The sequence below is a fragment of the Ambystoma mexicanum genome, chromosome 11 (assembly GCF_040938575.1).
Source record: "Ambystoma mexicanum isolate Mex_15411 chromosome 11, UKY_AmexF1_1, whole genome shotgun sequence".
NCBI lineage: Eukaryota > Metazoa > Chordata > Amphibia > Caudata > Ambystomatidae > Ambystoma > Ambystoma mexicanum.
The window spans coordinates 556,858,077-556,880,281 of NC_090934.1; the positions used below are offsets into that span (position 1 = coordinate 556,858,077).

General features: G+C 45.3%; 1 protein-coding gene across 3 annotated transcripts in view; it reads right to left on the reverse strand.

Annotated features, from left to right (window-relative positions):
* The window catches only part of NAT10 (N-acetyltransferase 10), a 722,602-nt gene that overhangs the window by 409,964 nt on the left and 290,433 nt on the right, over positions 1-22,205 (reverse strand). For all 3 annotated transcript variants that reach the window (XM_069623384.1, XM_069623382.1, XM_069623383.1), the window contains exons 14-15: positions 20,774-20,924; positions 14,714-14,810 (exon numbers count right to left, since the gene is read on the reverse strand). In XM_069623384.1, coding sequence (XP_069479485.1) covers positions 14,714-14,810; positions 20,774-20,924 — 248 coding nt within the window. The remainder of the gene's footprint in view (positions 1-14,713; positions 14,811-20,773; positions 20,925-22,205) is intronic.

Below are 22,205 nucleotides of genomic sequence, written 5' to 3' on the forward strand. Positions count from 1 at the left end.
TTTTCAAAAAATAACAATAAAATGATGCACAAAGAAGCCTGTGTTTCTTTCCTTGTAAGAGCTAGGAACAAATGGTTTGCTGTGCTGAATCCCCCAAGTTCCTGGCCTTCAAGAACAGGTTGAGTGGGAGGAAGGCAATTTTGCCCATTTTTGCCAATTGGACATGCGTGGAAGGAATGGAAGAAAAGGGTAGGAAAGACGAATTGGAGGACAGAAAGGCATACATTTCTGAAAAGTAGACGACAAAATTCCAAGTTTAGGAAGGGGTAATTTGCGCAGGTCAGGCAACAACTAGGTAGGGGAAAATTCCATAGTTTGGGGAAAAAGCGGGAAAATGACAGAAAAAAAAGGTATGTGGTGGACATGGTTGGCTTGGTACGGCAATGGCTTCTATGAATGTTCAGAAAAACAGTGCTCCGCTACATTCCCCTGACTCTTGCAGTTAAGAAATCACTCATTTTTTGTAGTGTTTCACAAAACAAACAATACCACAAGCCAAACACTGATCCATGGTACAAAGGAGTTTTATGCTTACGGCCTGAACAGACGTACATAGCATGCGTAAATCAGGAAAACTAATGTAGTGAGGAACGGCAAGCATACATTTATTGAAAGGGCACAGGCAGACCTTTTCAAGGGTACGACTTGTGCAGGTTACAAAAGTGTATGGTGTCTAAAGCAGCGACTAAATGTAGGGCACATTTAGGAAATGAAAGGGTTGTGTGACAAAGGGAACCAGCAAATGGGTCGAAACGTTATGAAAACCACACAAACACAACAAATGTCATACATCCCGAGTTCCCACACGTGTCCCGATAAAAACGGTACCTCACATGTGTGGGTGCACCTACCTGGGGGAAAAGGCGAGAGCCAAAAATGCGGCTAACCCCAAGTCTTTTCCGACAGCTGAATTTCACGATTTTTTCAGAAGGGCGCACCATACAGATATGGTCCTAGGGTGTCCAAGCCACCAAGGAAAACAGGGAACCCCATGCATTTCCTAAAAGAGGACACGCGCGGGAATCCGCAGAGGTCTGTTGCACAAATCTGCACAGAATTTATTACCCAGAACCCCTTGCAAAGTCAGAAATGTGGCGGGAAAAAAAACACAATTTTCGCACATTTCACTCGGCACACCCACCGAAACACGCCGCCAACAACACATGGCCTAGCTTCCCGCGTTCCCACAGGTGTCCTGACGAAAACGGTATCTCACGTGTGGGTGCACATACCTGGGGGCAAAGGGGAGAGCCAAAAAGGTGGCTAACCCAAAGTCTTTTCCGACAGCAGAATTTGATCAATTCCATGGAAGTGCACACCATACAGATTTGGGCCTAGGGTGTCCAAGCCACCAAGGAAAACTGGGAACCCCATGCATTTCCAAAAGGAGGACACCTGTGGGAATCCGTAGAGGTCTGATTTGCGGATATCGGCCCAGAATGTATTACCCAGAAACCCTGACAAAGTGAACATTGTGTTTTTTCCCCACCAAATATCACACTTTGTCGGGAATTGTGGGTAATAAATTGGTAATAAAAATGGGTGTATACGATTATAGAATAAAACACCTTCGGAGTTGTGACAAATCCATAGATGTCGCACTTCACCCTGAGGGGGAACCTCTTCCCATGAGGCCAGGGAGGTGAGGCCGCTACCTGATAGTCCCCATGGGGGTGGTAGACAGCATCTCATGGGGAGAGACTCCACCTCTAGGTACAAGGACGACCATCTAGGAAGAGCACGGTGTGCCAACCCTTCTTCACCTCCACCCACCTACTACCAATCCTCCTATCCCTTCACTCAACCCTCTGTAGCCCACACTTCCATTTGTCTCTGCAGCATTAAAAACTCAAGATTAACTGGGACGAGGAAAGGTAGGAATGACTGTAGAGGAGCAGGTAGACTCCATCCTGCCAGTTCCCGCCCCCTCGCCGCCATCATATTGGAACAATCGGAGAAGAGCCGTAGATGGGACCTCCTACATCGTTCCTATACCGTATTGAGTGTATGAGAGACATTATGCACTCAGGCAGCCATATAGAATGTACCCTTGCACGGAAGGTGTGGAAGGATGTCGCCTGCCAAGATGTCAGAAAGCATCTGTGGACATGATGGAAATATGTTGAGATGAAATCTGAAAAGGACAAAGTGATGTCACGAAGAAGATATATGAACCTATGTTGAAACTATATGAAAATACAAAAAAACAATGCAACTGAAGCACTAAGACTAACATGTACCTAAAGCTAAAGTAATCATGGATCTAAAGAAAAATAAAGTAGCTAACTGACCAATAACTGTAAATACGCTGTAATGCAAGGTAGAAAGACAACATATAGCTTGCTATAGAGGAAAATATAACGTGGCAAGGACTGCCATATTAGGAAAATGGATGTTGGCTCACGTTGAACATAACCAAGCTACAGGCAAGCGATAGGCCGATGCTGTAAGAATCAGGAGATGCATTAACACAGTTTAGTGTGCAGAGCCGACAAGGAGTCAGAGTTAGCCTCGAGTTAATAGTGGTATTTTCAAGGAATAAGCACAGAACCCAAAGGGAGTACATGGATAAGCTCTGAATGTGGGACATTCTTCATAGATGGAAGACGAAAACATCTCTGAGAGCCAAACTGTTGGTCAATTAAAAGTGTACAAAGTTCATATGAGATAAGTGTGCAAGTCTCTTGAGGCCAAGAGGAGCAACAGCACCTTGCATAAATTGAATCAAATAGCAGTAATGGAAGAATGAAATGGACAAATGTGTGGTCTTTTAAAAAAATGAAATAATTGTGATTTCAGTTGCCAAAGCAACCTTACAGAAAAAAAAACATATGGATACTGAACATACTAAATAAAATGGGAAATGCATAATTCTCATTAAATAAAAGACAAAAGCAATTCTCACTGTATAAGAGCAGGAACACAATAAAAATTGATAAAAGGATAAAATAAGTGAGACATTATGGCCCCACATTAACCGGGACCAGAAAAGGTCAATAAAGAAGTCATATTCCCTTGGAGGGTATCGTTTGAAACATCTTTATTTTCCTGAAAAGCTGTATGGAGCCGGAGCATCTTAAGTTCTGGAAACTCCTCAAGGCCTTCCTCTTCTCCCTCCCTCTCCCCTGCTAACCTCTGTTCGCTTTCTTCTCCCCCCTCCTTCCCTCTTCTACTCCCTAACTCCGTTCAGTTTTTGCTGACTAGTTGCCTGGTACACCTCCAGAGCCTTGCAGGTCCCAGGCTCCCCCGCCAGTCTTTTGCACTTGCCTCTGGGCCACTGCACTATGTTCAGCATTACTGCACTTTCAGCTTATGCTCCATGAGCAGGGCAACTTCTCTGCACTTAACCCAGGGCCCTGCTGGACTGGACGCGTTTGTTGCCCCCATCCTCACACCTCCGTCTGTAGGCATGCATGACTTAAATGTACTAGGACTAGTAAGTTTGTCTGTCCTGTCCCACCCCTCCCCTTTTGTTGTCCCCCCCCGCCCTTGCTTGGTCGCAATTGTAACACTTCATGCACTTGCACTAGGAGTATGCTAGATTTTCTGTTAGATCATTCGGAAACTTCAAGGCCTAAGAATGATTACTGTATTCCCTTATTCCCTTCCCGCCTTGAAGCGCTCTGAAGTACTCCACCCGTGTATAAGCGCTGTATAAGTAAACAATTACAAACAGTGACCCAAGGCTTAAGGGTTTCCTGGTCATACGTACTTTCACAGAACCTGCAATGAATGTTATAAAGAAGAGGTTGTTGACCTTTCCAATGTGAGATACGTTCCTTTGAGTGAAATGAGTTGAGGCGAAGTGTAGATAAGCCTCAGGAACTCTATTACAAGGTAACTTCTGTAGATATTGAGGGATACATTCAATTTTATGTACAAATTTAGCATATTCAGTATATGTACTATACAGATAAAATGTATCAACTGTTTCCACTGAGTGTAGTTTATACAGTTTAGCCTTTAGATATCCAGGACGATGGACTAATTCCTCTTCCGTTCCACTGATATTAATCAGAATATCATGCACTCTCGTGATAAAGTGATTAACGGAGGGAACTGAAGATGCTTTGGTAATACTGGACAGATTGTGAAGACTATTGGCTGGTGGACAGAGGATCTTAGAATAGGTAGCCAGCATACACCAAATATAGCGTTCCTTAAGCGAGATAAGGCCCAATTCATGCCCGATGATACAGTTGGGGATAGCGGCAGAAAGACGCAAAAACCTGTTCCCACAGTTTTCCTTGCACAATATTTAGATAATCCCCCAAATCTAGTAGGCAGAAATCAAGTCCGTACAATATCACAGGTTCAACTTTTGCCAAGTAAAAACAGCAGATTGATGGTAAAAAGGATGTCTGTTAAGTGTATTTCTTCCAGAATGTTCAAAAAGTGAGTACTGTCTTTTACGTAAGTAGGTGTTTTCTGTATCAAAGGCGGTAGAAATTAGTCAATATATGTTCCTAATGGTTGTAGGATGCCTCCAGTGGCGGCCACTATTGGTCTTCCAGGTGGGTCGTTCAGACTTTTATGGATGTTTTGGTAGGAGGTAAAAATGAGGAGTTTTAGGATTCGGATTAAGTAAATATGCCTTAGTTTTCTTCGTTATCATCTCTTTCTTCAGCTTTATCAAGTAGTTCTTGCAAGTTTCTTTGTATTTCTGAGATTGGGTTAAATAAATAAGATGGTTCACAGATGTTATAAGTAATGACAAATGAGAATTGCTATAACAGAAATGCTATAACAAAATATATTTATGAGATACTTTTTTGCTTATGTTTTCTCCTTTCTGTTGATTGTGTGTTTGTAACTGTGGGGGCCCTGTACATATTAAATGGATCAAATATGTTTCATTAATGTCTTTACGCACAATAGATTTGAACATTCCAATATATAATGTAGTCTTGGTATTTATGATTTAGTGGACATTTACAACCTGGCTCTGATGAAGGATTTCATTCCGAAATGCATTAGCCACATAGGGTTGCATAATTGTTTGCCTCTGACACAGCATTAGCCTAATTGGTGAAGCTGCACTTTGAAAAAAATTGGACAATTGAAATCCAAGAGATACTTGAGAAATAAAGGATCTTAACATAACCAGACCTAGATGACAACTTTTTTTGATAAAGTTTCATAAAAAACTGATGAACCCGAAGTGGGTATTAAGGGTGTGCGGCCCACACCGAAGGTTTAAGACAAAGAACCCTCCCATATAAAGCGCACCCTCAGAGAAGTGCCAGAGTGGAGCAACACCAAGAGCTGAAACAGCCTTTTGGGTACATCCCAGCTGAGCAGTTTGTTCCACAAATGGGATCTCACCACACAATCAAAGGCACTAGATAAATCCAGATAAGCCATATAGACCTCCCCTGCATCTTTATTGTGTGTATTGGATTAAAGATGCGCAAGTACAGTGGCACTGAGTGGAGTGCCCATGGTTTTTCTAAACCCAACCTGGAATTTTTTAAAAGTGACCAAATTGCCTATTATGTAGGTCAAGGTCCCTAAGTAGGAGAATAGAAAAACCTTACAGGTGGCATCAGTGAGGGCCATTGGTTTATGATTGCTAGGGTAAGCAGGATCTCCCTTTTCGTAGATGGGTATAATTGACTGAACCCATGACGGCAGGATAAGAGGAAACGTGAATATTGCATCAAAGAGGGGCTTATGGAGGGACACCCATCAAGAGGGAGAGCTCTTTAATACAAATGGCGGCATACCATCCAGGCGAGGAGCCCTTGATGGTTTGAGGCTTTCAGTGGCTCAGATAATATGAGACACTTCCCATGTGTATTACCCCATTCAACTGGTCCCAAATGAGGGTCTGCACAAGAAACCCTTAGATCTGGAGGCAAATATTTAGCCTCATAAAAGGCCACCCAAGTGGTCTCAGAAATGACAGAATCCATAGCTATGGCTATCGGTTGCTTCCCACACACAGAGTTAAGGGTCGCCAAAAGGGTTGCCTCGTTATCCACACATAGGCTGTCCAGCATAGGCAGATTATCTCATTCATAAAACTCGATAGCTAGAGATTTAACCAGATTTTTATTAGTCTGCACAGCTTTCTTCCTGGCAAGTTGGTACTCTACAGAATTTCGTTTCAATCTCTTAAGCCCCCTGATAGCTTGTGGTTTGGCTCATTTAGAAGCCCGAATCCTATGATGTAAGGTATGGCCCTTTCTCCCTGCAGTCAAAATCCCCTTATTGTGCCCCAAGGCATCAAGACCTTCACTTGCAATACACTGGACGAAATTGACCTGTGTCCCCAAAGACAGCACACCCCTATTCATTTCAGAAAACCTCTTAGAAATGAATTGAGTTAAACTGTCCTGTAGTTCCAAGTAACTGTAACTGAGGGAAAGGAACAGGAGTGTCAACAGTAAATGGTCTCCCACCCCAGGGTCGACATGGGTCAAAGAACAGCAAGCTCCCAGAGTTGTGGAAAAATTGACATAGCCGATCCTTGATTGAGAATTCCCCCTATGCCAGGTATATGCTAGTTCACTAGTGGTCAGATCTTCCAATAAGAACATACCCCATTAGCTCAGGAACTAATCCCATTCAAACCCTCACTTTACGTTCAAGGCCTTGTGGTGAGGGCCACTATTAGAGTAGTTCAGCAAGGCACCCTCAGCACAATTAGAATTGAAGTCCCCAGCTTGAATGATGTATGCCCCATTCCCCTTGGCATACCAATCCTCAAGTAGTTGTCCTAAGTGATTGGTTACATCCTCAAGAGACACCATGACAGGATTCCAATACAGATTCACCACAAGGTATGCCCTCCTAGATCCAGTGGGGGTAATTTTAACAGCAAGGAGCCATTCGGATTCACAAATAACCTCAGAGATCAGTTTAAGGCTGAGGTCAACAGCTACTGCAAGCCCCCCACGCTCCCCCCCCCCCCCCCCCCCCAACACCTTTGGACATCCAAATCCAGAGCAAACAGCTGGTCTAGTAAAGGTCTGGTAGCCAACCAGATCAAAGTGTACAGTGGGCATAGTTGCCTGCAGTAATACCATTTTAGGCCCTTCAAGATGCCGCATATTCGGGCAGAACTTGTGTAGGTTGATCAGCCGCCCCGACATTCCAAGATATTAAACTGACACATTTGTGGCCCCTACACATGTGACTCCGAAGCAGAAAACAAAGCCTATTCATTAGAGCCTTAAGCTAAGATAATGGTGTGTTTACACTCCCTTGAATGTCCCAGGACAGTGAGCAGGCACAAGTTCAACTACAAATGGAAGACTTTGGCTGATAGCCTACCGATGAGAGATGGACTAATTGGGGAAAATGGGGAGTAATCCGATGGGATTCATACACCTAGGTTTCGTTTCATGTGTGTGCTGCTAAGTAGCCAAAAGTCCAAGGTTATGATAGTATGCCAACCAATCAGTGGGGTTGGGGAACAACCCAACAGTTGCAGAAGACAATCCACTGTTATGTCCACTATAATAAGTATTATACGTATTAAGAGGTAGTTCAAGGCATGCCCTAAAGAGAAGGGCCTTCAGATCCCCCTTCTCCAAAGACCCCGATATACTCAGACAGACTTATAATACCTCTATTAAATTAGCTGTGGAAGCTATTGCCCCTCTTACATCTCGGAAAGCCAAGCCAACTAGACACACCAAAGCCTGGTTCAACCCTGAGTTACAAGAACTCTGCTCTAAAAAACGGATAGAACTATCTTTCTGGCAAGCAAATCACCCCGATTCAGCCAAGCTCGAGTTTCGCAAGCTTGCCAAAGAATACAAAAAAGCAATCATCCAAGCCAAAGCCACGTCCTTCAACAGAAGGATTGCCAACGCTAAATCAGATACTAAAGAGATCTTCTCCATCTTCAGGGAATTAGAAACACCTACCCACCCCTCCGCAGACGGTCAGCAAAGATGAAGCTTGGTGCAATGGTATACAAACAGCCACGCTAAGCAAACTAGACACCCTTCATAGAAATCATTGATCCATCCAACCTCACTCCACCCACTCCATAAAACTAGCATGGCCTCCCCTCTCTTCTGCTTCAAGGATGTCAATGAGCAGGATGTCCTCATGAATACTATCAAACCTTCAAATTGTAAAAGGGACATCTGCCCGGCCTCTCTCCTCAAAGAATGCGCTAGCACACTCGCACCCTTCCTGACAGCCTTCATTGACGGTTCCTTCGCGGCTGGATCTGTCCCAGCCTGCCTCAAAGAAGCATGGGTTTGCCCCCTCTTAAATAAACTCTCACTTGACCCCACCTCCCCTGCAACTACAGGCCCATAACCACAGTGCCATTCCTGCTAAAAATACTGGACAAAGCTACCAGCCTCCTTGATCTCTGTCAGTCCGGTTTTCGCCACGGAACCAAAACAGCCTTACTTTACCTAAAAAACCAAATGAACGACGTTCGGGACTCTGGTAAACCTGCCCTACTCCTCTTAGAATCTGGGACCGGTCAGCAGTTTTTGACCTTGTAGACCATAACATCCACTGCCGCCACCTTACATCCACAGCTAATTGCCCCCCCCCCCCCCCCCCCCAACGCCACAGCCTGGATCACCTCATTCCTGCAAGGCAGGGCCATGAGAGTCTTCACAGACCAAGCCTCTGCTACACCAGACATCATCCAATGCAGTAAGGCTCATGCATATCCCCCCCACTCTATACAACATCTTCACCAGTCCACTCTTCAATATTTTAGATTCGCTAGGCATCACATATACCAACTACGCTGACGACACAAGTCCTCCTCCCATTATCTGGTGACGGAGTCTGATGCCAAGACCCTCAACGCCGCTTACTCCACCATCCAAGCCTGGATGGCTGAGAATGGGTTGTGCTTGAAAGGAGACAAGACAGAACTACTACTGAATGGATCCAATGAAACTTTAAAGAAACTGGACAACAAATTCCTTTACTTCACAATTGACATAAAAATCACAGTATCTCATGCTGTAAAAACCCTCAGTCTACCTAGACTCCAACCTCTCCATGTCCAGGCAAGTGAACGCCATTGCGTCTTCCGCTGCTTGTCACGCTAAGCTCCTCAATGCAACTAGACCCTTCCTGTATAGGGATAATTGCCTCACCATAGCTAAAGCTATAACAGGATCCTGACTTGACTACTGCAACATCCTCTTTGCTGGCACATCAGTAAAAGACGTGAAGAAACTCCAATCCATCGAGAATAGTGCGCTCTGTGCTGCCATTGGCATTCCTAGAAGGGACCATATCTCTGTTGCTAGGAAACAGGCCCACTGGTTACCCATCAAAGAGTGTGTCCTCTTTAAAACCTTGGCCTTAACCCATAAATGCATCAACCACACAGCCCCTCAATACCCAACACAAAGAATAAACAGATCAGCTTCCTCTAGTCCAACCAGAACACCATATGCTAATCTGCTCACAATGCCGATAATTAAACGAGCCAGAGCAGGTGGCTCCAACTTCCCATTCATCGCTGCCATGCAATGGAACTCTCTTCCACCGCACCTGAGAGCTGAAACCTACCACCTAGCTTTCCGTTAGCTATCAAAACACTGGTATTTGCCTGAAATCAACAGCTGTTTTAGCTAAACGTACCCCTTGCCATGTAAAGTTCCACACGTTAATTCCTAACTGTATGTAATATGTATAATGTTTGTCACTTGTAACACTTTTATGTATGCTCAATGTAACTGAGTAATTTCCTTTTAACAGCACCTCAATGCCCCTGGGCTGTTTGTGCCCTTTATAAATTAAAAAAATAAATAAGGGGTAGCCAATGATGCACTAATCCTTAAATGTTCTATAAGTTCCCTTTAGCAATTCCTTCCCTGGATAGGTTTTGTATTTTGCCATGTAGAATGGCGTCACAGACGATGCATATTGGGGTATAAGACCTCCATGTAATCAAATTTGGTTGTGAGTGTGCAAGCATCAGTCCGATGTCTGCCAGTTGACCCTACTTTATTCAACTGATAATAAAGTAGTACTTTGCCATATTCTTTCAGTCTGTCCGATTATTTGGTCTGATATTTATTATTTTAATTCCATCTAGCACAAAAGACGCTTCAAGGAGCTTTAGCACATGACTTTAGAATGACTTCCCTGGACGGTACTCAGACGAGGAAAACATGCAGAGCAATGAAGCATCCTCAAAAGAACATACATACACATTCTAGTTGGTTTACTAGATTCAAAATAAAAACAGACAAGGGATTTGCAAAGGAGTTAAGCCCTCCCTCGAAGAGCATCGATCATGGAAGCTGTGCCACGCGAGAAGGGGCTGTAGACCAGTACGCCTACCAGAGAGACAAGGAAACCCTGAGAGCCTGTACAAAGAGGAGAGCTGTGGGGGCCCGAGAAACCAGAGAGGACCGGGGAAGCAGTGGGAGCTGGAAAACCACAAAAAGACAGATCAGAGAATCTGGGGCCTTATGATCGTAGCACACACAGCAATAATCTCTCTCATGAGGACAGGCAACTGGTGTTGAGTTCTCCACACAAGGGAACTTCAGTGCTGAATGGCAGCAAGGGAAGAGCATAGTCCGGTGAGAAGACGCCAAAGGAGTGTTCCGCTTGCCCAGGGACAAACCAGACACTGCGGATCTGCCACAAAAGACAGGAGCGAGGACAAGGTAACACAAGACCCAAAACCGAAGAAGGAAGCATCCGAGAACAATCAGAGAACGACGGCAGAGGCCCAAAAAGGTACATGGGTTGCCGAGACAGTTGGTGGGTTGGGGCGACAGACTTGATATGGTAAGTCATTTATAACGTGCATGTACACAAGTGTTTCTATAACAAAACTGACGTGGGTGTGGGGACGGCACCCACAGAAGAAGATCCCTACACGTAATCATCTTCGTGGCAGTACCTGGCAGGGAAGTGAAGCAGGTTTGCCACACCTAACTGACACAGAAACAGGAGTCTGGGACACACATACATTGGGAAATAACTCTTGGAGAGTTATCTTCTTCGTGGCAGAATCTGGCAGAAGAGTGAACCATGTTTGCCAAAACCAAAGCCTTTGAAAAGCTAGGGGAAGGGAGACATTCACCCTGGTGTTGTGAACTTTGAAAGTAAGCCAGGAGAGCGTGTGAACAAAGCCGAAGGAGGCCAGGGGAAGGGAGTCATTGCCCTGGAATTGTGAAATAGTGAAACCAAGTGAAGAGAGAGTCCAAGGGAATGGAGTATTTCTTCCTGGCTGTGTGTGGAGAAAATCACAGAGAGCCAGACAAGACCTCGGGAGAAGGGAGTCATTCTCCTGAAGATTGAGTTGACAAAGAGAATCAAACCAGTAATCCAAGGGAACTGAGTCAATCCCCCTGGAGAGAAGAAAGCATGAAATCAGCAATCCTTTATGTTGAAATATTGAAGTCAGGGGAAGGAAGTAATTCCCCCTTGTGCTGGAAAAACCAAGGAACAAGACACCTGGAGAAGGGAGGCATGCTCCAGGAACCCAATAGTGAAGAAGCAACTATGTGCAATAAGGAATGTTGATGTTTGAACTGGAACTTTATCTTTTGAGTTTGTTTAAATTTCATACTGAGAACTTTACTGCTTTTTTGCATTACAACCTGGAACTTTGCTTTGTGCCTTGGAAAAGTATTGAGACCTGGGTAAGGGAGTCATTCCTTCAGGTAAAAATACCACCTAACAATCGGAACTGTGATCCGTTGTCCAGAAGAAGGGCGCAATTCTTCTTGACCAAGATCAACTACCTCTTTAGTTTAGTTATAGGTGTAAGGGACAGAAGTAGGTTTTTGACGGTAGATTCTTGATTTTCAGACATCTTAATCACATCCTTAGTATTTTAGTTGAGGTAGGGAAACCCCTCAGAGTAGGTAGAGGTAGGTTTTCTCTTTATTTCTGGTATAATAAAGTTTTATTCCAACCACTATGATACCTGTGTGTCAGTCTCCTCCTTCTGCACCCTTAGAGAGTTTATAAGACAAGTAAAGATTTTAGTGGCACTCTTCCAATTTCACCGTACTAGGGGCTTCCCGGGCAGGGGAGTGGGGCTGGGGGGGATTGATCCTTGGCCAGAACCCCACCGATCACAACCAGACAAAAGAGTTAGGGAGTGAACTTTACAGCCATATAATTCTGATGGTGGGGGAAAGGTGTGCAAAAACAGGTACGCAAACCTGCAGCCCTTACTCTGATTTTTTGAGTGAGTACCCCTGGCAGCTCTACCTATGTAGGCTCTTTCAGAGCTCACACAGGCCTCTGATGAACAGCGTTCTGCCAGACCTCCCATACCACATAGGTGTGGATGCACCAGAGAGTATGTAACTTTGGCTGGCTGTTACAATAGATTTCTCTTTTGACAACTTTCCCTCCATGGTTTCTATGGACCCACAAACTTTCTTTGTTTTTTAACCTGTTCTGAATTTTTGAGGGGTGGTAAAGTCTTCAGCTTCATGTCCCCCCTGCCGTTTGCTCATTTGTTATGGGGAAACCGATCAGTCCTTCAGTGCCTGCTGCATTTATTCATCGGGAAGAGTTGCACTCAGCTCCTGTACCGACCAGATACATCGCAATAGTTACAGCCACCTCTGTCTCCACTATAATAAACCTTACAATAAACTTTTGTTTATTCCATTCCTTAACTTTTTAAACATTTGTTCTAAAAGTTGTTCCAAAAGATAGAACAAGCATCTTACTTACCTGTAATATTCTTGAGAAGTCATCTGGAAAAATGTTCACCACCACAAGAACCTTTCCTACCTTTGTCCCCTCTCCTTAGAAGAAGCTTTTGTGACTTTTGACCACAAGGCCCCATTCAAGATAGTATTTGACTTATAAAGTTTGGGTATTATTCTTGTGAACTGGTTTTCCTTACTGCATCATTGCTTACCTTCTTTTCAGGTATTTAAGTGAACTGTATGCATTTCTACAAACCAAAGGTGACTGTATATATGTTTCATAACTGAGTGTTATGTGATATTACCTGCTCAATTCATTTTTCTAGTGTGTTTTGGGACTATAATACATAGAGTGTGTTTGTACTTACTTGTCTAAGCACAATTATTGTGTGCTTCACTGTATTGACTCATTCTGGACCCCTGACCACACCCACCCACTCCTAAGACTAAGCCTTGATGACCACTCTCCACACTTACCTTGGTTGGGTTTGGCTAATCTCTCAGAGTTCAGCTGTTCACTATAACTCGGGTGGCCTCCTGAAATTGGCCTACCAGGCCAGATTTTAGAAATCCATTTTAACACCCCACCCCTTTATCATCAAGTTTTGGTTAACATTTTCAGTACATTGGGGCGGCGGGTGCTAGAGAGCCCGACTAAGATTGCTGCATCTCTGAACTCTTTGACGCCACCAGGGAACTTCTCAGAAATCCTGATATACCCTGGTCTCTTGCCGTGCTAGAGAGCACTTGAATGGACATTGGGGCTTGCTGTTGGAGTTAACTCCTAAACTAGAGGAACTACGCCTGTGAGGGTGCACACTGCGGCACTGAAGGCCTAGCCATGAACAGTGTCGGCTGGAGCCAGGGAAGCTTGGGTGAGCCGTGGAGGGGTTGTAGCAGTGACGGTGTAGCGTAGGTATGTGAGCCGCTGGCAACCGAGGTACAGTCCCGCGATCCCCCTGGGATTCCATTGGCGCAGCCACACTGGTGTGGTGCCTAAGCAGGGAATCGACTTTCCTGTGGATTGCTGGAGCAAGGGGTCACACTGCCCGGGGTGCAGAGCCAGGAGAGGAGAGGCAGCCAGGCCTTCCGCAGTGTGCACTGCAAAGAAGCTGTGCGGGCCCGTCGAGCACGGGGGGGAAGCCACAGGAAGAGGAGCAAGGGAGGGGGTCGACTTGCAGGATGTTAGGAAGGGCACGTGGGGAGCTGCCCATTCTCAACTTGCTGAGTCGCCATCTAGATGTTTGAGAAGGAGAGCTGTGCCTGGGCCCCCATTGCAGGCCCCCAGGGGTGCTGGAAAAAGAGGACTGGAGATCTGGGGCGATACCCAGGTGAGAACCTACCCTTGTGATGGCCCTGTGAGGGGATATGGGCGGGCGGAGGTGCCTTTAGAGGTGGCCGGTCAAAATATGGTCAAGGGCCAGCAGCAGAAGCTGGAGCAGAGTCTGGGTGGCAAAGACAGGTAGCCCAAGCAGAAGCAACAAGCTATGGAGGTGAGCGGAGATGCTAAGGGACCGGAGGGTACCATTACAATAGTTCGGTTTACATATTCAGATCAGTATATATTCAATTATCTTCATCTGATCCCAGATCCTCACTCTACAAAAGAGTATACATATAAGTTTTCATAAAACAACATATAGGAGCTCCAAATTAAAACCATTAATTTCTACTACATTCCTGAGTAGAACATCCCCTTCTAAAAGCTCCTTAAATGCAAATCCCTCAACCCCAGGGACATAATGTGCAGGAATGCAGTAAAAGGCTGTTAGAAAAACTGCCACCCTTGCAACAATCAATGGTAAACGCTACTGAGCAGCAAGCCCTGGAGGGGGTTACTTTCCCATTCAGCGCTTGGAAGAGAATTAAACAAAATACATTAATAACTTGAAGCCAGAGTAAGGTTTTCATCAGAGAAAGGCAGGACCAAGAAATAGGAAATTAAATATTCAAATTTTTCCATGGATTGCCGCTCAAGTTTTTGTCTACCTACAGGAAAAGCCAACATGTGTCCTCTGTTCCTATAAAAAGAACCCATTTTACAGATGAGGTTTGCTTCCTAGTGCAGTACAAGATAGTCCTACCTTGTAATGAGAAGCCACATAAAGGGCCATTAATCTCTGAAGAAAAGCTTCTGATGCTTTGTGGTAGCAGAACAGTGTGTCCCGGTTCACATAATACCTGCAGATAGCTTGCGTTAAGGTCAAATAAAGGAAAGACAGTGATTTCATGACATCTGACCATTCTTAGTAGTGTATTATATGACTGAGCCCCAGGTTGCAGACAGGGATATACACTTCCTTTAATACTTTCAAGCCAAACAAGAGCCTTAGTGCTCTACGCAAAAGACAATGAGTAAGCAGCACGGATGTTGCAGTTTGAGGATGTGTTTGGAGTGAGACCACCAATATGCAAACTGCAACATTTTGCATTATTTGAGCTTTCTTCCTAATTTCTCTCTCCCCTCTCGCACCCCCCCTCCATCCAACACATTCTCCAAGGAAGAAATCACAGGCCATGTTTTAGGGCGACCAGTGATGATCTGGGCAACCCAGAAAAAGACCAATACGCCTTTGCTGGGGTGTGGGGTTTTCGGGTTACCAGGGAGGTGTAGGAACCCAGCCAAGTGGATCCGGATAGCTCAGAGGGTGCAAAACAGAGCCACCACCCATCAGAGAGCATTCCCTTGAGAGGGGCAACAGTGTAGGCAACCCAAGAAGGCACATACAAAGAGCAGACGTGGGGCAGCAGTTTCCCACAACCCTCCTGGATGACGGAAGCTTTCAACCTCAAGGCACTAAAACCAGGTGGATAAAACGAGAAGAAGGCTGGGCAATGGCCCAGACATAATCCCAGCATGAAATATCCAGACCATCATGTAAGGAAAACCAGGAGGAGGAACTGGAGGAATAGCCCAGGAAAAACATCTAGCAGCCAAAATGTGAAACCATATCAAGAGACCAAGGACCCAGGGCTCTGCCAGTATGGCCAAACCGGATCATAAAAGATTCAGCAGCCCAGCTTTGTAGCAAATCCTCCAGTGATTCAGGTAAGAATCATTCAGAATTCAGGCATGCACCGGGTCTTCAATACAATTACACATTCACCCATGGGTTGTCCTAGACAAGCCCTCCAATCACACAAAAGGGAGACACAGAGGATTTGGCACCAGCCAGTCAGGCTGGACTTAAAAACTGCCAATCACTCAAGGGTAACCCATAACAGTGTGTATTGATCTATTTGAGGCAAGGGATCAGTCTAAACAAGTCCAAATCAGAACAGGGGGTCCAGATTTGGGCTCAGAGTGAGCCCATTTTTTCAGAACAGCCATTTTAGGCCTGCCTCATCATTTTCACAAAGAGGGCCCAAAACAAAATGTCCAAGTGTATGTGTTAGGCAGAATAGTGTGAAGTACCCTTTGGGAGACTACAGCAACCTTGACCTCCTGGCAATAGGAACCCAACCTTTGGTATAAGTCTGTACTACACAGGTTGGTAGTGTGGATGAGCAGCCAGGCTTATCTCAAGAGGGGTCAATGTGAGCAGTAGTGTTTTTACACAGAGGTTCGCAGTGACAAGTATTCAAATAAACTTTTATACTCAAGGTTTCTTGATTAAACCATTATTAATTTAACAGTTTGTTCAATAAGCCTTCATCAGAAGGGAGCAAATATATGCAACACAAAAATATACATCAAAATACAGACTCAGTTTCAGTAAATTAGTAGATACCCTTTTTGGATGGCACACAGACACTTCCTACACCCTTAGGTGACTTAAATAACTAGGACACTGGACATTGATACATCACTGGTACATTTAGAGCAATACTGAGTTTGGTGTCAAAGAAAGGGGTTTAGGGAATAAAACAAAGGTTAACAAATATTCTTCAGCAGGCAATCATTTTTAAACCACCAATGCAAAGTAAATTAACCCTTTCCTGGAGGAAAGGCAAAGCACAAAGTCAGAGGTAAGAAGAGTCTTCCAGGGAGCCAAGACAGCCAATGTAATTGAACAAAAGTCTAGGTGAACTGAAGCATTTATTGTAGGTAAGTAAAAGTCTTGCACAATGTTTTAGAAGTCTTTGTAGAAAAAGTAGAATCAATGTAGGTCCACAAGCTGTTAGACTTGTGAGGGATAAAGCTGCAAGCAACTCTACAAAGTAACCAAGACCAGTCTCAACTGAAAACAGGTAAGGCTACCACAACAAGAGGCAAGTCCCCTTAGTTGTACAGTACCTTTACAGTTTTACAGTAGAAGAAATGGTTCCAGTTGGCTTCTGTTCCTGTGTAGCTCTGCAGATCCCGTTGTTCCTGGGCCTAAGTCGTGGGACAAGATGGAGGAAGTCTGGGGACTCCTGCACAACAACTTGAAGGTCAGCAGCAGCAATGGGCAGATTTCAGATCAGCGGCACTTCGCGGTTTCAGCTCCTCGCGTCTCAGCCAATAGCACCACTGCAGGTTCTTGGCTACCACTCTGGACTTTCCTTGCATCTGTGGTCCAGCACTCTGTTGAGGTGGCTCAGACTCGGTCAGTCCTGCTTCCTGGGAGTCCGGAGGATCTTCCTGAAGCTCAGGTCTGACTTAAAAGTGATGCACTCAATCTGGTGTTCCTCTCCCTGACACTTCGGTTCTAGCAGCAGCAGCAGTGGAAGTACAGCCAGCTCCGAGAGGATGTCCAGACAAGTTCACTTTGGGGTTGATTGGTCCCACCAACCCAAGGGGAGAAGTCGTCCTTGCAGGGCTTCTCTAGTCGAGGCGAATTCAGAGCTTCAGCACAGCAGCAGGGCTTCACTGGGCAGACCAATGGTCCAGGAGTTGCAGCAGGTTTCTCTTCCAAGTTCTTCTTCGGATTCCTTTGTCCAGTGGTCGACTATGCATTCCAAGCCACAAATCCTTGTCTTTTATGTAGGTTTCTCCCATTCATTCCAGCCTAGCTGTCAATTACACAGCAGGGTGGGTGTCCTCTGAGGACAGCCAGACGGCCAATCACCTTTGGGTGCATTCCTGTAACAAAGGGGATTAAGCACAGGGAGTTTCGGGCACCTGCCTCACTTCCTGCCCCTGCCAGACACACTGGAGCCAGAGACGGGCTTCGCTCGTGAATCCCACCAAAGACAAAACGAACAAAAGGACCAAACCTGGTTTGACGCGCAGAGTAAATCTCAAGAAGGACCGTTCCAACAAGAAATGGCGAAAAAAGAAGTCCAGGGTCATTTTGACAAAATGAGCACCCATGGGCGTCTTACTACAGATGCAATCGCAGCCCACAGTAAAAACACACAATGGTAGTAAAAAGTAAACCACTGCCACCAGCCATTAATTGTAGAAAGGTTAACATACAAATGTTACATGAGAAACTAGACAAAGGCGATACCAAGTAACCCCTCCAGCACCCTATTGTAAGATAGTGTGTGCTGGGTCTAGAAAGTTACAAATGTAAGTAAAGTCAATTTCATTTCACTGCTCTTGGAAACAGTAGTTATCCAATAGAACCTTGGGGAAATCTGAAAGACTTCCCGTGTCACTGCACTGAAGGTGCCGTGTGTCACAATGTAAAAAGATGATGCCTAAGGAGTTTGTCAGACTCCAAAACCAAAACAACAGTTCAAATCACAGAAAAATACATGATTGAGTGGGAAAAAGGTCTCGCTCTTTCCAGGTTAAAAATGTAAAGTCCTAAAGTCCAGCAAAAGTGCTGGGGGTCTGTAATGTAGAAGGGAATTAGCACATTTCTGAGAATTCTCCCTAACAGTATGACTTAAACAATACATTAGTACCACAATGGGTACAACGGGCTACTAAAGTTGCAAAACCCAGCTGCATCCCCAGTAAAGCCAAAATTAAATTTCTGCTGCCATAATCCTACCGCACAACAGTTGTGTTGGGTGTTATACTCACGTTAGGGCCAAAATTGGGATGCTAAAACACCCCTGCCCCAGCAGCCATATGGGCTACCATAAGGCAGCATAGGAAAAGGGTTGCAGTGGGACTCCTACCGAAGTCCCTCTAACCACAAAATGCAGTCCAAGATACAAGCAAAACTACAAGGAAACAGGGTAAAAAGCATAGGCGTCCCATAAAATGGGACAGCAGAACACTCACAAATGGAATTCACCCAGACAGTATTTGTTTTGGCATCCTGCTTGCTTTGGGGGTGAACAAGACAGTTTGAGCCTTGCTCACCTGCTAAACTCGCTTGGTTTGGGGGCACTGGTCAGTTCCTCAGACTGCAAACGCACAGTGCATTTTTCTCCCATCTACCCATCTCTTGTGCTTTTACTTTGGAATGCAAGTTACCTTCAGTGAAATGGTACACTTTCAATTTGTGTCTCTTATTCTTTGTCTGGAAATATTTCTTATGCCTTTTTGATGTTAGTGACGTTTTATTTTTTCTGCTTTGTGTAACTGCAACTGGTGGAACATGGAATTGGTACTGCCTGCTCATATTTCTCACAGGGCATGTCTATTGCTGAGCAGATGTAGGATAGCTGGTTTTCCATAATTTGACAACCATTACCTGTTTGAATGGTGCAGATCTTTCCCATTGGTAGGCTGAGGACAGCCCCCCATCCCTGATTTTAGGATAAGTGGATAAGGTCTAGAGCCAACCTGAAGGTTGTACACAGGAACCAAGATTCCGAAGAGAAGGTATCGCCAAGAAGAGCCATAGGACTGCATATGAGGGAATCGGCATTGCCAAAGCCAGCCACCAGGGTTCCTCTGCTTAATCTCCAGCAACCAGGGAAAACTTTTGTCAGTGCCTTCCTCTTCTAGTGGACTTAACCAGTCTCATGTCCTGTAAGTGCTCCAGGAGCATCCTGGTGGCTGACTTCCAATTTTAGAGCTATCTTCGCTGCACTGGACACCGCCTCAAGTTGAAGATTGAGACTAGGCAGATACTCAACTTGTGGTCCAGGAACCTTGTTGCCCACAGCAGCTGCCCCCTACCTTGAAGAGGAGCATGCCTAGATACGGTCTTACACCACCACCAAGTGGCAAGCCTGCCAGCCCCTGACCAGAGTTTCCTCGCAGTCTCTCTGTGCTTGCAGTGTCCGTCTAGTTGTCCAGTTGTTGGATGACTGTATAGATCCATGGATGGGACCCTGACCCTAGGATTTGGGTTAAGAGAAAATGGGTATTAGTTTGAAGAGATCGAGCCAGGAAGATCAGTCATCCCAGAGCAAGAATACAGGAAGAGGGGTAGACCCACCGAATCCAAGTGATTTTCCCGCGGCTGAAATTACTACAGGTAAATCGTTCGCATGAGAAAGGTGCGAACCACCAAAAGTTTGCACTTTTCTCATGCGAACACACTTACATACTACGGGGGCTGCAGGGGTTTCCCCCGCGGCCCCTGATTTTTTTTGTTTTTGTTTGCAGGTGTGTTGCAGGGATGTCCCCCGCAACACCCCGCTCACTATACCACACAGTATAGTGAGCGGGGTGTTGCAGGGGACACCCCCGCAGTCTTTTCTTTTTTATACTTACCTATAATGCTACCACTAAAGGTTTGAACCTTTGGTGGTAGCATTTTTAGGAGTTTTTGACCATGGGAACTTTTGCATGCGGCAAAACGTCCTAAACCGACCCACCGCCTTGACATTGGGCGTTACCCCCCCCTGTAACCACAGAGTTCTGCCAGACAGGCCAACCCTTCCTTATTGAGACCTTTCTTTGGTTGGGTTCATAGGCTCTGTCCGGCAAAGTAGGCAATTAACTGTCTGTTATGCCTCCCTCCCCCTACCAACCTCCCTATTAACCTTAACCTTTGTGCATGCAAGAATAAACATTACCATATTCTAACGGTAGCATGGCCACAAAATTATTAATCAGCAACCAGCAGGTTACTCATATGGTTGCCACCACAATGTTTTAGTGAAACAACCTAAGAAGATTCAAAAACACAATGAAGTTCACTTGCAAGTCTGACAATAAATTAATATGCACGTGGGTCGTGAAATGTTGGGGTCTGGACTTTCACTTTAAATAATCACAAACTAGCCCTTTTCCAGTGTAATACACTACAGTACTGCAGGTTACTTTGAACAAGGTTGCATTGAAACACCAAACAGCACAGTCATTAAGTGTGACATTTAACACACAAAAACAGCCTCCCTCCTGAAACAGTACTCAAGGAGGATACAGATCGCAAGTCTCTGGCAAAGGGCAGCCAGAGATGATTCTTGTAATGTTCAGGCAATCCAAGCACAAGAGTTCGTTGAGCCACTTCTCCACTGCATCTCCAGGAGCATATCGGATTGACTCATGAAGCGACACCTCGTGCAATGTTCGAGCTGCAAGACATTGAAAATTCAAAGATGAGCCAAGAAATAGAAATGGACTTAAAACAAAGAAAACCCGGGAAACCAACCTAATTCATACGTGTGTTGCTAGGGTTATAAGGGTGCAGGGATCGCAGAGGAACCTAAAATCTGAGTGAGAACCTTTTCCCCCAGTCACTCAGTCTTTTTCTCTTTCTTTCGGAACCTTTTTCAACCCTTTTGGTTGCATCTTTTTGGAGCAACACTTTCCTCCACCTTTTAAGGCATCTGCAATTTATTATTACAGCGCATGGCACTTTCTGTGCAGTGTTGCTGGGCGCTCTTTGAGCTGCTCTTTTTATTTTATTTTGGCTAACTATTGTTTTCAAGGCTAGGGGGATACTTTGTATCCTACCTTGCATTTTATTTTGTGGAATCGGCACACCCTACCTTATGTGGAGTACTGAGGGGACAGAAAGTATCCCTTTTTCCACTTCTCTTGTAACTTTATAGTTACAGTGACAAGTTAATCTGAGTGGCTAGTGGCAGTGGATATTTTCTACTGATTTGTAGTGAAACTTAAACGCATGCTGCTGTTGCAGCTGCAGTAAGGGACTCAGGGATCACCATTGTACTAAAACGGTGCAGTCTTTTTTTCACCAACTCTTGATGACTTGTCCTTTCTTGAGCCTTCTTCTCCCATGCTGGCTGGGGGAGGTCCCGCTCACTCTTTTGCTCCCATTGGGAAGCCCCCTTATCCCCCGAGGGCGCCAGCAAGTCTGGGAGTACAGGAAGCTGGGAGTGCACCAAATTCTGCAGGTCTTTGTCCTCCAGTATGTCTGCTTGAATCCAGTTCTGACTGGTGATTGATGGGTTCCACCATAAAGGCGAGGGTCCTGGAGCAGAACGAGAGTCTCGACGGATGTAAAGAAGAATCCGAGGAAGGACGATGTCTGCAGCCACATGCATCGACCACCAGTGACTGCTGAGGGGCCATTGCTGCGCCACCCTCCTCTTCTAATTGACAGGGAATTGACAGGGAAGATCCGAAAAAGACAACTTCCTCCCCTGGACTAGTGGGCCTGACCGGTCTCGAAACAACCTGCATTTTGAGCCGTGCCTCGAAGAGGTGCGACCGTCCTGGGCTGCAATTCCCCAATACCTTCGGACCGGGACCAATTTGCTGTGCATCATCTCCTGAAGTGAGGTTTCAGCTGAAAATCTGTGGGTATCCTGCTGGACCTATAGTGACTCTCTTCCGCTCTGAGACATCTCCCCTTCCAAGTCAGGGACCGAGCAAGAGAGAAGCCTGCC